The sequence below is a fragment of the Gorilla gorilla genome, chromosome 1, assembly GCF_029281585.2.
Source record: "Gorilla gorilla gorilla isolate KB3781 chromosome 1, NHGRI_mGorGor1-v2.1_pri, whole genome shotgun sequence".
Lineage (NCBI taxonomy): Eukaryota > Metazoa > Chordata > Mammalia > Primates > Hominidae > Gorilla > Gorilla gorilla.
The window spans coordinates 186,716,884-186,733,811 of record NC_073224.2 but is presented as its reverse complement, the minus strand read 5'-3'; the positions used below and the strand labels follow the sequence as shown (position 1 = coordinate 186,733,811).

Sequence of the window (16,928 nt, the reverse complement as noted above, 5' to 3'; positions counted from 1 at the left end):
TCAGGTCCCCGTCGTCGCTTCGTGGAGGGGTTCCTTCTCGCTAACCTCTGCGCCCGGAAGTGGCAACAGGACTGCCACATGCCCTCACGCCTAGTCTGTAAAGAACTTTGTTTAACCCGGAGGCGGGGCCAGCCAGCTCCGCCCCTCCAGCTGGACGCGGGAGCGAGGTTGAGGTTCGTACCCCTGGGTTCTCTCCAGGCCTGAGGCGGAGAGCCAGCCGCCTGCCTACCTCTGGGCTTTGAACGCCGGGTCTGGTGACTTCGCTTAAAGACCTCGGGCCGAAGGCCCGCCAGGCTCAACCTCGGTTCACAGGACTCCCGACTTGTGTGAGTCGTACACCGCTCTTTACCGTCTCTGGACCTAGGTGATCTCGGCAGTAAAATGGGGTGAAATGACCCGACCTCCCCGGAGGATGCCGCGCACGATGTGTGCCTCAAGTTGGCTTCCACTGACCTGAACTGTTAAGAAAGCCCTCCTCAGTGACGCCTTCCCTGAATCCACAGTGGAGATTGCCGTTTCCCTGGAATTAATTCACCCACATTTACCCATTTCATCCCTTTCCACCTTTTATTTCTACCTTTCTGCCCCACTGATCTCTAGAATAGGTGCTGGGAGACGTTAGAGTATTTGATCTCCCACTCCCCAGTCATCCCACTTACCGAGCAGTAATTCTCTGCCTGGCTGCACATTGGAATCACTTGGGAAGCCTCTAAAAATACTGATGCCAGGGCTCTACCCCAAGCCAGTTAAAATCTCCAGCGCTGGACCTGGGCATTGGTACTTTTTGTAAAGCTTTCAGGTGAGTCAGAGTTGAGGACCACTGACCAAAGAGGTTCTTTCTTTTCAGGGTAAAGTTGTCCTCTGTGAAGCCTTTCTGGCTCTGGAAAAAATTTACAGTTGAGTAGGCCCAGGGCAATCAAGATCATAGTTATGTAATAGGAACCTGCTTTCACTCATCTAAGTTCCAGGCTTAGAAAGAATGAATGGTTCTAGAGACAGTGCCGAGATGACATCATTCTTGGGTCCTGGCGGCTAGAACTGTATAGGATTCTGTAAGTTGGGACAGCAGTCTCTGATTCCTATTCCCAGTCTTTTCTTTTTGAGACGGAGTTTCGCTCTTGTTGCCCAGGCTGGAGTGCAATGGAGTGATCTCAGTTCACCGCAACCTTGCCTACCTAATTTTTAAATTTTTGTAGAGGCAAAGTCTCCCTATGTTGCCCAGGCTGGTCTCAAACTCCTGGGTTCAAGTGATTCTCCTGCCTTAGCCTCCCAAGTAGCTGGGATTACAGGCATGCGCCACCATGTCCAGCTAATTTTTGTAATTTTCTATATTTAGTAGAGACGGAGTTTCACCATGTTGGCCAGGCTGGTCTCGAACTCCCGACCTCAGGCGATCCGTCTGCCTCGGCCTCCCAAAGTGCTGGGATTACAGGCATGAGCCACCGCGCCCGGCCCTCAGTCTTAACACTGAGTCCTTTTCTCCCTGCAAAAGCATTAGCAGCAGAGTGTAGAGTAGGTGTGGTGGGGGAAAAAATCACTGGACACAGGTTAAAATAATCCCTTGTGTAACAATGACTCATTGTAACCAAAGGTGAACCGACTCAACTTTTTAGACTTCAGTTTCCTTCTCTTTAAAATGAGCATAATAATGTACACCTAGCAGAACTGTTGTAAGAAGCAATGTCTCGGAAACTGTAAATTGCTGTAAAACCATAAGACATTTTTATTACAAAACACTGGATATGGGTGGTAACAAGGGAATTGTATAAAAGAGAAGGGGGCTAGACGCGGTGGCTCATACCTGTAATCCCAGCACTTTGGGAGGCTGAGGCAGGAGGATCACTTGAGCCCAGGAGTTTGAGACCAGCCTGGGCAACATAGGAGACTTTGTCTCTACAAAAAATTTAAAAAATAGGTAGGTGTGGTGGTGCACACCTGTAGTCCTAGCTACTTGGGAGGCTGAGGTAGGAGGATAATTTGAGCCTGGGAGGTCGAGGCTGTAGGGAACCATGATCACACCATTACACTCCAGCCTGGGTGACAAAGCAAGACCCTGTCTCAAAAAAAAAAAAAAAAAGAGAAAAAAAGAAAAGGGACCAGGTATCAAGCACCTAATAAATGTCAGCCCCTAGGGTCAATGGGATTACCTGTGCTTGTTCTTTGAATCATCACAACAATCTTGAGGTGGTGATTAGAGTTAAGTATGTAGAGGGATTAAGCAATTGCTACAAGGTTATTTTCCAGGAGTAAAATTATAAAAATCATAAGTGAATCTGGGGATCTTCAGATGTGGCAAATAACAAAAGTGTTGAGAAATTTAAAGGACACACAACTCCAGTCAGGCTGTGAAGTAATCCAGGTTTCTGGGTATGAGACATGGTGTAACTGAAAGAGCATGGTCCATGTGTCTGCAGTGCCTGCATTCAGCATCATTTATTGAGCATCCACTGAGTGTCATGTGCAGAGAGGATACAATGTTGAGCAAGAGAGTTCTTTACAGAGCTTGCAGAGGAGGCAGTTAAGGAGCATACAAGCAATTACAATGTAAGGATAAGATTACCAATAAAGGAAGCACAGAGGACTATGGAAGCACATGAGGTGACTCCTAATCCAGTGTAGGGTCCTTAGGGAAATGTTCCTGAAGGAAATGTTCCAGACGGAGGCCCAGAACTGTGTGATTAGAATATAGAGTAGTGAGTGATGAAGCTGGAGATGGGGCAGAAGCCAAATCATGAAGGGTTTTATAAGCCATATTAAAAGAGTTTGGGCAAACCCAAGAATATTGGATTTTTGTGCCAGCAAAGCAGTTGAAGAGCTTTAAGCAGGAAAGTGGAAAGAAGTGGTGGTGATACATCTATGGTACTTTAGAAAGACACTTTGGCTGCAGTCTTGTAGGTTAGATTGGAAAATGAAAAGACTAGAAGTATGACATTCAGATAAGTAGTTTAAGTAATCTATTAGCTGGGCAGGGTGGCATGCACCTGTAGCCCCAGCTACTCGGGAGGCTGAGACAGGAGAATTGCTTGAGCCCAGGAGGCGGAGGTTGCAATGAGCTATGATCCTACCACTGTACTCCAGCCTGGGTAACAGAGTACGACCCTGTCTCTTAAAAAAAAAAAAAAAAAAGTAATGGAGATAGAAAAGTGGATGGATTTGAGATGGAATACCATAATTTAAGGGGTAGGCAAAGGAGACTAAGATGTGGCCAGAGAGATAGGAGAAAAAACATGAAATGGTATCATGGAAGCCAAAATAAGAATATGCCAAGAAAAGAGTGGCTAACAGTGTTAACTACTGCTTCCAGGTCAAGGAAGAGCAAAACTGAAAATGTTTACCAGATTTATAATCGAGGAGGTCCTGGATGACCTTGGCAAAAGCAACCCCAATGGCATGGGAATGAATGGTAAGGCAGAAGTATTGGGATGCAAGTAGGCAAAAATTGTTATGGAAGTACAGAGGTGAGTTATCTAACCTAGTCTTAGAGAAAAGGGAAGGCTTCCTGGAGGAGGCATTACCTAAGTGGAGTACTCAAGGACAAATAGGAGTTAGTCATGTGGAGGCAGAGAAGGAAAATTTAGGCAGAGAATGCTACATGTACAATTGCTCTTTGGGGGCACTAAAAATAACCTTGTGACTTTGGGCAGTTACTTTGCCCATTTTCTCATCTATAAAATGGGAGTGGATAGTATTGATAGTATTTATCTCACCAAATTGTTGACAAAGACTGGGATAATTTATGTAGAATACTGGTACACATTAGGGACTCAGTGATAGTTCACTCCCCCTCATTAAAGTATTACAATGAAACAAAACTTAAAAGTTTTTTTTAAATGAATTTAATCTCTCTCTAGAAACAGTGCACTGATTTTACAAATGTCCACATTTGGTTTTCAGTTTACCAAGATGATGCCAGTATAGCTAGTGAGATGCAGTACGCCATCTTCAGCCCCCTCGCCTCTGGAAGAGACACCAGACTGCAAAGGGCACCGCGTACAGAAGCTAACGGAACTTGAATGACAAGACAAAAAGAGCAGAACCAGTTAGTGTGACACAACATTCTAACATGCCTGATTCTTACATCAAATATGGTAACTTGGGGGTTGGTGGGGGGAGACAAACAAGGAGAATCCACTTGGGAACAATTTGATGAAGTTTGCAAACCAGCACTTTACCCCCAAATTAACAACAGCTTGTATGGAAAAAAAATGCTCTTTTAAAAGTATATGGTTTGGACAGGTATATTTGTTTTCTCTTGTAGTTTTTGTAAAAAAGTATCAAAACCTTGGCTTTAAATATATATATATATATATATACACACACACACAAGTGGCTTTTTAAAAATTACTTTTTTATAGCACAAAGTGTTTGTAAATGCAGAGGGTTTCTGCTAATTCTTGACTGTGCACATGGTGCATAGCCTGAATGAACAGAGCTTCCTGATTTTTTTTTTTAACTGAAAAATTGAAGCAGTAATTCTTTAACCTTCTAAATTCTCCATACCCTAAAAATACAGTGTGAGAAGTCTGTTACTCTATCTTCATGCATTTCGGGAAAAGGAATTATTTACTCTGAAACATTTAATGCTAACTCATTTATATTTTGTGAAACGATGAGTGTATGGCTGGAGTTCAGGGGGTAGGGTGGAGAGGCTTGCATTCCTGTGCCATTTCCCCATTCCCACCAGTGCCCAACTGGACAGTGATTGGTTATCCCCTCTCCAGACTCAACGTCTTCAACATTTTCGTTTTTCTTTCTCACAGTTGAGAAAATCTAAGAGGCTCTCGACAACATGGCATGCTTCTGTGAAAATCCCACTGCCCTTATATTAGTCTTCATTGACCATATAAAAAATCTTTGACTCAAATATATGAAAAGCAGTCAGCATTTCCCTTTGGCCACTGGAAAGCTTGAGGCTGAATAATATCAGTTCTGCAAAGTGCTGGCAATGCATCCTAATGAATTTTCCATGATGCATTTAGTGCCTTGTACACAATGATCAAGAAATGCTTCATTGAATCAGAAATTAATCTAACTATTTTATAAAGTGCTTACATTGAATCTTTCCATACAGCCTCATTTCTTGCCCCCCTTGAGCCTTTTGTTCCTGTTAGAATGAACTGTGCAATTCCTAAAGTCCCTGTGCTCTTTCATACCTCTGTGTTTTAGCTCGATGTGTCTCTGCCTGAAGCAGCTTGGAATCCCCTTCTAAATTTTTAAGACTTAAGGTCACTTCTATGATGACCCTATTCCTCATTTCTTAGGTGGAAAGACCCCTCTCTCCTTTGAGCCCTAACAGTGCTCTGAATAGAGTCAATGCCTTTTTTGTTTCCACGTATATCATCCTCCACTGCTACTGTGAACTCTGTAAAGTCAGAACATGTGTGACTGACCTTTACATCTGCAGTGCCAGGTGTGTAGTTGGTATCTAGTGAGTGGTTTTAGTGAATGAATATACTGCAGTCATACTGAGGTAACTGGAGGGATCAATAGGACTTACTGCCATACATTTAAATCCGATCTCATTCTCTTTTTGCCAGTTAACGGGTTACTTCAATCTGTTTTATAAATAATCTGTGTATCAAGAGTAAATAAGTACAGTTTCGTTTTCTCTGTTTCTAGAAGGCATTTCAGCTAGTGCCTTTGTAATTCCACTGGAGGAAAGGTAGACCATAGTATAGGTAGCAGGTTTGATACAATGTTCAGGCAGCCCAAAATAGTCTTCCTGCAGAAGGAAATGGAGGAAACGCACTGGGACTGGCTTCTGATAAATTTTCTGCCCTCTTGGCATGGTCTCTGAGCTTCCTTCCAGCTCTATAGTCCAGTGACTCTGTGATCTGTGATTGGCTGTAGATACCTATGCACGGGGGCAAAAGGCAAAAGATATGTAACTATACCTCAAAATGAGGCTGAAAAGCCTCTATGAATGGGGGAAGGTGGATCTGACTCCTCAGGTTTCATCTTATTTACTGCCGTCCAACACATGAATATATCACAATTTGTTTCTTGTAAAGGGTTGCTCCCATTGCTGCCTCTTTCAAACTGCAGTTGTAGCATATGCAGGAAACATGAATGTCTCTGAGAAAAGTTGTGAATTTCATCGTCATTTTGAGATCTCAGGCTGTATGTCCAGACCCCATTCATTATTTTTTTCTGTGAATGCCAGGATCTGACTGAAAGTTTAGAAACTATGCCTTAGCCACTGTTATCATTTAATTCCTTGGAAAATTCAGTTTCTTTGGAAGATTACAGAAAAAGTCACTTGTTTTGAGTACATTTCCATGTTTTTCACTGTCATCGTTTTTCTTCAGTCAAAAATAATTTTACTTTCCGTTCTTAAAAGAATAGTAATATGTGAGTAAGCTCCATAGGAGTTGGCCACCTGTTCTAAAAATTCTGTTTGGTATTGGTCATTCTAGGTCAACTGCATTTACCCTCTCAATGAATGTTTCAGGACTATCAACACATGCATGTCATGAGGAGATTGCTGGATTATGCAAAACACACGGCCCAAGCTCCAGAATATAGTTATTTTCTTAGAGTTTAGGAGGCCAAGAGTGACACAGAGGAACGTCCTAGGTACAGGATGCTAGAACTCCAGAATGTCTGACTGAAAATTCAAAGGGTATCAAGCTGGTGAGACATCCAACTTCACTGAGTTGGGGGCATCTGGCAGGTAGGGATGGGAAGGCATTTGCTTAAGTGTGTCAAGTTCCAGGTATGATGAGATTAGATGCAGCTCCTCTGCTCCTACTTAAGTCAAACACTTCCATGTTGCACCTTGTCCCTGGTTGTCTAGTGGGAGTAAGTGGCAGAACAGCAGAGTTAAGAAACTCAAACTCTTTCTCTTTGGATGGGAAAGCCACTGGGGACTGAATCCTTCTGGGACTATAGGATTATGTTTCCAATGGGAGACCCCACAAGTAGAAAAGAGCACTTCTCCCTTCCTCCCCCAAGGCCAAGAAAAGCAAAGAAGATGTCTATAATGAAGAACATCTATACATATACCCGGAGTTTTTCCTTTTATTTACAAAGCAGTGAACCAAATTCCTGTGTGAACATAAATATCCAATACACTATAATATTGCGTATGCCATTTCCCCCCTCAAATATGACTTCAATTTTGGCCAGTTGTTCTGACTTAAGCCAAAAATTAGTTTCATCTATATGAACATATGATGGTAAGTAACCTATTTGTTACCTTAAAATGTTTCCCCACATAAAGGAAATGGTAGAGAGTAAGGGGAAAGGAGAAATAAGAGATGTGATAAAACCTATTCCACCATCTTTATCCTCATCCACAGCATGTCCTAGACGTTCAGTGCCTGGGCCAGTCTCTATAGTAAACTTGGGCTGATCTGGAAACGTCTCCACTTAGCTCTGTAAGGATGGCACCCTTCAGGGTGCTTCAGAGGAAACTTACTGAATTCAACCCAAGTGTCCTGAAAGAAATTGAAGAAGTTACTCAAAGAGCTGAACTTTAAAACAAGGAGTAGCTGAGGGTGAGGCATATCCTATCTTGAGTTTCTGAGCACTCTGGTACCATGGAATGTCTGTACACTGACCTTCGCCAAAGCCAAGGAAAGCCCTGGTAGGAGTCACAGCAGCCATGGGTGAGCTGAAAGGCTTTTCCTGACTTCCTGGGGTCTCAGGAATAGCCAGAGGTCAAAAGATTTGCCTTTTTTACTACATAATTGCACAAACCATGGTATCTATTTTCTGAGCCAGATTTCCAAAGGCTTTTCTGAAAACTACAAGATATACCCCTTGTGGACTGTGTGAAAATAAATTTATCTTTATGTATTTGAACAGTAGCCATAGATGTGCCTCTTCTCTACAGATTTTTCTGTCACACACATACACATATAAACACACACATACACACACAGAGTCTGTGTGGTGGGCCAAACATGCCAAAAATAAATACTCTCACTTCTCTAAATTATTTATAGAACTCATCTGATTTTTAAAATATGTTAATAAATAATCTAAATGGGGGAGGGAGCTGAAGTGTTTTTTTTTTTTTTTTTTTTTACTTATGTTGATGGATAGCCACAAAGCATAATCATCTTATTTACAAAAAACAAACGCCCCAAAACCTAAAAAAGCCCCCCCAGCAACCAAACATCTTCTGTAAATATAGTTTTTAAATGATGAGTAAGGTACTGTGCCATTGGCCCCCATTTGGTTATGTGCATCATGTTAGTCAGCAGTAGCCATTCCACGAATTCCTCATGGGTAGTGCAACCAGTTAAAAAGTGTATAAAACATTATACATAGAAAAACTCTCACATCCTTTGGATGTTTGCAGTTCATCATAACTTTGTGGTTACCTTTCCGCAACATAAATTTAAAAAAAAAAATCACACACACAGATACACTCACACAGACCCATATATAGAAACCCATTCATCCAGTCATACACCATCCAGAGTGTAGTGCGTGGGACTGAATTCCATGAGGCACGAAGGGGGTGATCCCATCCTCAGGGTAGTCCATCATCTTCAAGGCTTAATGCCACTCGCTGGGGAGACAAACCAAAGAATTCATCATTAGATCCATAAGAGTTACTATTTATTGAGTATTGACAAATCACAGACTTACGTTACTTTAACAGGTATTAGCTCACATAATGTTCAAACTATCCTAAGAGACAGGATTTATCCTATTTATTTTACAGATGAGAAAAAAAACTCAATGAGCTTAAGTAGGGTTTGTTCTGGATCACATAGCAAGTGGCTGAACTAAAATTTGATCCCAGGTCTGTATGAATCCAAAGCTGTAGATTTTTTCATCATTCTGTTTTGTATCTTTGTAAAGAAGAGTTGCACAGATCTAAATTTTCTCAATCCTCCCTTATAGGATTTTAGGTTTGGTCAATTTCAGTGGGTTAGCTTTGGCAAATGTTAAATTTCAGGCTATGGGGTTACTTGCCTCTAGCATGCCAATCACATTTAGAAAAGTAATATACTGCACCTTCCCAACAGATTAAACACAGTTGGGAGGCAATGCAGGTTAATTAAATTCCATCCCTCTCTCCCTCACCCCTGCTTTCCAGTCATTAGGTAGATGCTAGACTCCTGTCTGCCAAAAATGGCTGACCATGGGAAGGTGAGCCCACTAACCCCTGAGCCAGTCTATTCCATTGTGGACAACAGATTTAAATTCTTTCCTATATTAATGTGAAATTTGTTTGTTTATATCTTCTGACATTCCCTGATTCCATCTCAGACTCAGAGACAGTTCTACATAGGACAACCCTTGAAATTTATAGATGGTGTTTGAATTCCCTTCCGTTCATTCTGAGTGTTTTCTTCTCCAGGGTACACATCTAACTTTCCCCAACTAGTCCTGATGTAATCTTGTTTGCCTCTTTTCCATTTCCCAGATACCCTCCTTTGGAAAGACCCTCCCCAGCTTCAGTACTTTTCCTCATAGTTATGTGAATTTGGGCCAGCCACTTTACTTCTCTGAGACTTAGTTTTATCATCTATCAAATGGGAATAGTAATAGGACCTACCTCACAGGGTTGTTGAGGAATCAAATGAGATAATGCACAGAGAGTGTTTAACATAGTACCTAACACCACATAGGGCCCAGAATATCCTAGGTCAACGTAACCAACATAAAATAGAATCAGACTAGTATCTCCCATCTCTGGACATTCTACATATGATAAAAAGTAACTCTACTGCCTTTCAAGTCATCTTTGGGTTATCTGTAGTTTTTTTATGAATGCAATGGCCATCCTCCACCAGTGTAGATATTTAAGACCATCTTATTCTAGTCTAGCTACCCTCCCACTCTCTCCAAGACAGATCTCTAGGCCAAAGATAGGCCCCAGTAGTGATGGTACAGTTATCCGAGAAATGGACAGAGGAGAGACAGGTTGTTGAGAATATTGATTTCCAGAGCTTCAAGGCTATTTACCTCACGATATAAAGGAAAGAGCATGGGCTTTTGTGTATATACAGACTGGAGTTTGAATTCTGGTTCTGCCACTTCCTGGCTATGACCTTAGGCAAGTTATTCAATTTCTATGAGTCTCAGTTTCCTCATCTGCAAAATGGGGCGAATAATATCAGCTTGATAAGGTTATTATGAAGATTAAGTGAGAAAATATATGTAAAACACTGGGAACAGTGTCTGACACACAGTAGGTGCTCACTAAATGTTGATTTCCTTATTTCTCTGCAACTGGCAGAAGCTTATTACTTGGTCCTTAACACTCATCGGGAGTAACTCCCCCTGAGTCATTTCTTTCTCTGGAAATAATGTCACTTTACATGTGCAGAGTGCTTTGTAAGTCACAAAGTGCTCTCACACGTGCTATCTCACTTGTACTTTATAAACTCAGGAGGCAGGTAGAATGGGGGTTGTTATTCTCATTTTACAAATAACAGTGAGCAGAAAGAAGTGACTGAGATCACAGGGCAGTGGAAGGATGGAACTGGGAGTTTTCTTATTCCAAGTTCAGTGCTTCTTCCACTGTGCTCCCTCTGATCTTCAAAAACTGGTCAAGCAACTATTTTTTTGGACTGGCCGAGGCTAAGGATCCTCAAGGCCATCTGCTAACCCTCCTCATTGGCTCCATCTCATTTCCCATGTCTCCCCTTCATGAACAGTTTGCCTCAGCAGCAATTCTGTCTGCCCTGCCCCAAACTTGATTGCTTTCTTCCACATGCCATTCATTGGTCTGTGACTAACCCATTTTTCTTCTTTGCCCCAACACCCAGCTTACAATTTGCAGCCTTCCCAAACCAGAAAGCCTTCTAGGATTGGCTGCGCCTGCCTTGGTTCATGCCCTCACTCACCAGCCCCTCAGACTTAGAGTGGCACTGCCCTACCTTGGATTTGACGACAGGCAGCTCGGAAAGAGGGTTCTTCGGGAGTTGGTGCAGCTGTGACCTTGGTTCCCCCGGCAAGACAAAAAGCTCCTTGAGGGCAGGGGCTGGGTCTTCCGGTTCTCTGGTCTCCCCAAGACAGGGCTCTGCCCACAGTGGGCGATCAAAGCTGCTGATTGCCTGACAGGGGGATGGCACTGTGGATGACCTCTGAGGTCACACTCAGCCCCCTGACTGTGCTGTATAACAGTGACACCTGCTGTGCCACTCTGTGGTCCTCATTCCCCCCAAAAAGCCATGCTGTGTTGTACCTTCAAGCCTTTGCACATGCCTCTATCTGGAATGCCATTTCCCTCCTTCTCTCCCGGGAAAACTGTTATTAATCTTTCAAGGACATAGTCCATCTGTCACCTTCTCTGTGAGGCATTCCTTGCCTGATTCCCCAGACAGAATTAATAGCCCCCTTGTTGATGTTTCCATGGCATCTGTTCAACAAATATTTGTTGGGAGTCAGCCATGCCGTGCTAGGCATCAGGAAAAGATTAATCAGACAGTTCTGCCCTCAAGGATCTTATGGGTTAGTGAGGAGACCACTGAGTAGAAGACAAGTGGACTACAGTGTGACAGGGGCTGTGAGGTAGAGAGGCCCAGAGTACTGTGGGAGAACAAAGCAAGCCAAAGATAGCTTTCTAGAAGAGGGGACTCCTGAGCTTCCACCACGGCATTCAGCACACAATTATACCACTGTATGTTAGTATCTCTAACTCCCTACCAGCTTCTTGGGAGCAAGCACGTTCCTTATTGACTTTTGAATACTTGATATCTAATGTGGTGCTTGGCACGTAACTGGCATACAGTATTGAAATGAATACATTTGAATTAAATGGCCACAGTTACCCTTCCAGGCTAAAGGTTCTGAAAATTTACTGAGCAGAAAGAGAGACATTTGGCTTTTTTTACTGCCAGGAAGAGCCTCTAGGTACAAGGTGGTCCTGATACCTTTTTACCTTAACCACCTACCCCAGCATTTCTGTGTTCCCCGGGGCCTAGAACAGTGCCTGATACATGGTGCGTTTTTGATAAATGTTTGAGGAAGGAAAGAAGGAGGAAGGGAAGGAGGGAGGAAAGGAAGGAAAGAAGGAAAGAAAAAAGACAGGGAGGGAGGGAAGGACGGAAGGAAAGGAGGGAGGGAAGGACGGAAGGAAGGAAGGGAGGGAAGAAAGGATGGGAAGGAAGAAAGGATGGGAGGGGAAGAAAGGATGGAAGATGGTCAGAAGGTAGAAATTCTCCCAGTGAGAAATACTTACTGCAGGATAGACATGGCCAATCTGAGCAGTCCTCCCTATATGGAGCTCATCTTCATCTTCTTCTTCTGTTGTTTTCCTGTAGACTGGGTTGTCAAAATTCATGCTTTTGGTGTTCTTCCGCTTCCAGTTTCTCCAGATCAGGTATCCACTCATGCACAGGAGGGCTATCACCACTGGAGGAAGGGCACAGGACACTGGACCTCCAGCAGGCTCCAACCCACTGCTCAGACATCTGTACAAGGCTTGTCACCACTCCACTTTTACTGCCCTTTGCTCCTCAGGCTGTGTTTCTGCATGTTCTTTTACTGCTGTTTGAAAGCCCATCTCTCATCCCTTCTTTCCTTTACTAACTATTCATCCTTCAAGATCCTGTTCAAATGTGAAGTCTTCCCCAACTGTGGGCAGAGTCAGTTGCTCTCTCATGTGTGCTCCCAGATCACACACAGTATCTTACTTTATGTATCTGTACTCCCAACTAGATAGCTCTTTCAAGGTAGGGACTGTGTCTTTTTTTTGTTTTTAAACTCTCTACGCCCAGTTCCTAGCACTGACTAGGTGCCTAGTAACACGTGCTGAATGAATGAGTGAATTTTACCACACCTTTGCCCTAATGCTGCTGCTTCCCTAGATTTCTCTAAGAAAACGATTCTCTCCCAAAACTGGGGGGTGGAGAGTGGGATGGGGCCAGGCAGAATGGGATGGGGCCAGGCAGAGTGTTTATTTCCAAAGGTGAGGCTCCACCTGAAGAAGAACATCTCTAGAAGGAGACACAGAGGGCAACACAAGCTCTGATTTAGAATAAATGACTATGTTAATGATTAAAGGAGGAAGCTCTCTCCAACACAGCTGGGTAAAAATGGAGCAAGTAGCTTTGTAAGGTGATTAGCAGTCACTCTGAGCATCCCAGTGGAGGCTGAATGATCACCTATCTAGGATGCTATGGAAGGGGTTTCTGTTTTAGTAAGATTACAATAATTGATAAGCATTAAAGACAGGAACAAGGCAGTTATCACTGCTAATATTTATTGTCTTAGAGATCTAGCTATGCAGTAAGGCCAGAAAAAAATTTAAGGGTATAAATATGGGAAAGGAGCCCAGGTGCGGTGGCTCACGCCTGTAATCCCAACACTGTGGGAGGCCGAGGCAGGCAGATTACTTGAGGCCAGGAGTTTGAGACCAGCCTGGCCAACATGGCGAAAACCCATCTCTACAAAAAATACAAAGTAGCTGGGCATGGTGGTGGGCACCTGTAGTCCCAGCTACTCAGAAGGCTGAGGTGGGAGGATTGCTTGAGCCTGGGAGGTCAAGGCTGCAGTGAGCCACAATCGTGCCACTGCACTCCAGCCTGGGCAACAGAGTGAGACCTTGTCTCAAAAAAAAAAAAAAAAAAAAAGTAAATAAATAAATACATATGAGAAAGGAGGAAACCAAACTGTTATTAACAGCTATTTGTATTTTTAGACACTCTTAAGAGAAGCTGGTGAAAAACTATCAGAAATAATTTTAGTTAATCAAGAATCAACATAAAAGATCATTAGCCGTCTTTTTAATCAGCAAGAACCAATTAGAAAATTTACGGAGGCCAGGCATAGTGGCTCACATATGTAATACCAACATTTTGGGAGGCTGAGGCAGGAGGATTGCTTGAACCCAAGAGTTCAAGACCAGCCCGGGCAAGATGGTGAGCCCTGGTCTTTACAAAAAAATTAATTAAAAAAATTAGCCAGGTGTGGTGGTGCATGCCTGTAGTCCCAGCTACTCGGGATGCTGAGGCGGGAGAATCCCTTGAGCCCAGGAGTTCGAGGATGCAGTGAACTGTGATCGCACCACTGCACTCCAGCCTGGGCAAGAGTGCAAGATCTTCTTGTCTCTTAAAAAAAAAAAGAAAAAGAAAAAGTAATGGAATAAAAATACATTCATAATAGCCCATCAAAAGCTATAAAATACCTAGGAAAACCTAAGAAGAAATACGCAAGTCCTATGTAATCTATAAAATTCTGATGAGGGACGTAAAAGAAGACTGAAATAAATAGGCCACATTTCTGGATGGGAAGCTTTAATATAATAAAAAGGTATATTCTCCTCACATAAACTCATATATCTAAAGCAATCTTGATAAAAACTCCACCAAAATTTTTGTAGAATTGATAAGATTATTCTGAAGTTCACCTAGAAGAGAAACTGAATAAAAATAGCTGAGAAGATGTTGTGAGCATAACATATCATGAAGTTGTGCTAATAGTATGTAGGAATATATAAATCGGTGAAGGAAAATAAACTGCTTAGATGCAAATCAAAGTATGTATGGGATGTAGTTTATAATAAAGATGACGTGCAAGTCAGGAGAGAAGTATGGATTATTCAATGATGGTTTTGGGGAAACTAGACAGGTATATAGAGAAAAAACAGTTAAATCTCTACCTCATACCATACTCTAAAATTTAAATTCCAAATAGATTAATATCCTAATACTAAAAAAAAGTTTAAAGTAGAAAAGAAAAACATCAGGAGATATTTTAATAAGTTAGAGTGAGGCCGGCCTTCTTAAGCAAGACACAAAACCCAGAAATCTTAAAAGATTGACAGATCTGATACTTAAAAGTTTCATATTTATGCATGGCAAAAGATACCATAAACAAACTTTAAAACCAAATGTCAGACTGGAAGAAAATATTTGTAACATATATTTTAAAGGTTTAATATTTGTCATGTATAAATATTTCTATAAATAAGAAAAAGATAGCCAATAGAAAAATAAGAAAAGACTGTGAGTGGGCAATTCATAACAGATAAAATATAAGTAAAGGGGCTGATAAGCTTACGAAAATATACTCTACCTCACAGGGAAATGTCAGGGAAATAATACTCATCTTTCACTCCTCAGATTAGCAGAAATTAAAAATATTGAATATTTCAGAGTGAGTTATGTCAGCAAAACAGCATATATCTGCCTCTTTCTATAGGGCAAAGGATGGCAAGAAAGGGGTAGATTTATCTTTCTCCACTCCAATCAAAATAATCCTGGAATAATCACCTCACCATCATCTTTCCTGGTGAAGCCTTTCAAGGCCAATTCAAATGCTGTCTTCTCCAGAAACGCCACTTTTACTCTGGAATTACCTTTCCTTCTACCATCCCTTCACAAGAGTATTATGCCACTATTACATTGTTCCTCTGTCTCTATCTATATCCAACATGCCCCTATCATAGCACATAATGACATGTATTAACATCTACCTTAAAGGACTTTATTTTTGCCTGATTAAAGACTGAAAGCTCTTAAAGTCTTTATTTTTTTCTTCCCTGGATCCTTGGCACTTGGCACAGTGTCTTACACAGGGGAGAAGTTTTTAAAACATTTGCTGACTAACTCGGCATACTGAAGATTCCCAGGATAAAAGGACAAAGTTCCTGTCCTTGAAGTACTCATAGCCAAGTAAGGGAGGTAAAGCTCTGAATGGACAATCAGAATGCAAAGATACTGCTAAGAGATGAGACTGCTAAGAGAGGGGTGTACAGGATACCGTGTGGTCATCAGGGTGGAAGAGAATGAATCAGCCCCCATGATTCTCTGTGAGGTCTTAACAAAGTGTTATACTCTGGACATACTGATCTCCTTCTAGCTCTAAACCTACCCCACCCTGACCCTTCCAGGCCATTTCCTACTCCTGGCTTTACTCGTGCTGTCTTCACTGCTTGGACTGTTCTTGATCCTCCCTCACTTGGCTGACCCAGCTCAAATATCACTTCTGTTAGGAAACCTCCTCTTCCCTCTTCCCCCTCCCCTAGCCCAAGTTAAGTGTTTCCTCAGCACTGTCTCTGAAGTCAGTGCATGCAGCTTAACCTTAGGACCTACCAGGTCGTAATGAACTTATCTGTGTTATGTGGGTCTCTCCAACAAGACTATAAACTTTTGTAGGACAGAACCATGTCTTATTCATCTTTAACTGCCTTTCCTCCCCTTATCAGAGTTTGGCACATAGTAGCTGCTTAATAAATACTTGTTGAAAACCAAACAGAAAGAAAACAAGACAGTATGACCTATTAAAGGAATGGTAAGCAGCTCTATTCATTAATTCAACAAATCCTTGATATCCTACCATGTGCTAGACATTGCCAGGAGCTGGGGAGAATGGTGAGCAAGAGATACCAGCCCTGTTCCTAGGGATCATAGAGCCGCACTTCACATAGCTGGAGTGTAGAGTGTGAATCGAGGGGTGGGGAGATGGGGATGTACCTGGAAGGTCACCTGGGACCAGGTCCTGAAGAGCCTTGTGTGCTAGGCTAAAAAACCAAATTAAATCAGGACTGGGAGGTGGGCAGGAAGGCTGCAAGGGCAGAACAAGTCAATAGGGCAGGCCAAGTTCTCTACCCTGCTAGCGCTTTTCCCTAGGCCTAAGCAGGGTCTCTCTTTTCTCTTCAGTGACTGGGGGCCACACTCACCTATGGGCATGATGATCCCGATAACAGCGGCAGTGACTGTTGAGCCCATCTTACTGTCTTCATTTGCATCTGCAAAACACAAACATTTGCAGAATGATGCTCTATCACTGTGTGTCCAAGCCCCTACTGGCCTCAAGTGGTAAGAACTACCCAACTGCTGCTCATCCTCATTCTAAAATGATGATCCTGGCTGTTGCCTAATAATTCAGTCTTTCCAGATCCTATCACAACTCCTGTGAGGCAAGCAGGACAGAGGTTATCTCCATTTTACAGGCAAGGAAACTGAGTCTTAACTGAGGGGTTTCAGAAAAGTGGCAGAGCTGGGACTTGAACCCAG

General features: G+C 42.5%; 1 protein-coding gene and 1 long non-coding RNA gene across 25 annotated transcripts in view; one reads left to right on the top strand and one right to left on the bottom strand.

The window, feature by feature from the left end:
• Window positions 1-4: 4 nt before the first annotated feature.
• LOC109024625 (uncharacterized) lies at window positions 5-4,239 on the top strand. The gene is made up of 2 exons (XR_008668038.2): window positions 5-799; window positions 3,895-4,239. It is a non-coding gene; the product is annotated as an uncharacterized lncRNA (long non-coding RNA).
• Window positions 4,240-8,010: 3,771 nt separating this feature from the next.
• Window positions 8,011-16,928, bottom strand: part of LRP8 (LDL receptor related protein 8) — an 80,702-nt gene continuing 71,784 nt past the window's right edge. For 15 of the 24 annotated variants that reach the window (XM_055349323.2, XM_055349281.2, XM_055349283.2 and 12 more), the window contains 4 exons: window positions 16,592-16,660; window positions 12,149-12,321; window positions 10,845-11,021; window positions 8,011-8,521 (listed from right to left, as the gene is read on the bottom strand). In XM_055349323.2, the coding sequence (XP_055205298.1) occupies window positions 8,483-8,521; window positions 10,845-11,021; window positions 12,149-12,321; window positions 16,592-16,660 (458 nt within the window). In that variant the 3' untranslated portion in view covers window positions 8,011-8,482. The remainder of the gene's footprint in view (window positions 8,522-10,844; window positions 11,022-12,148; window positions 12,322-16,591; window positions 16,661-16,928) is intronic. The other 9 variants (XM_055349373.2, XM_055349368.2, XM_055349292.2 and 6 more) reach the window with 1 other exon arrangement.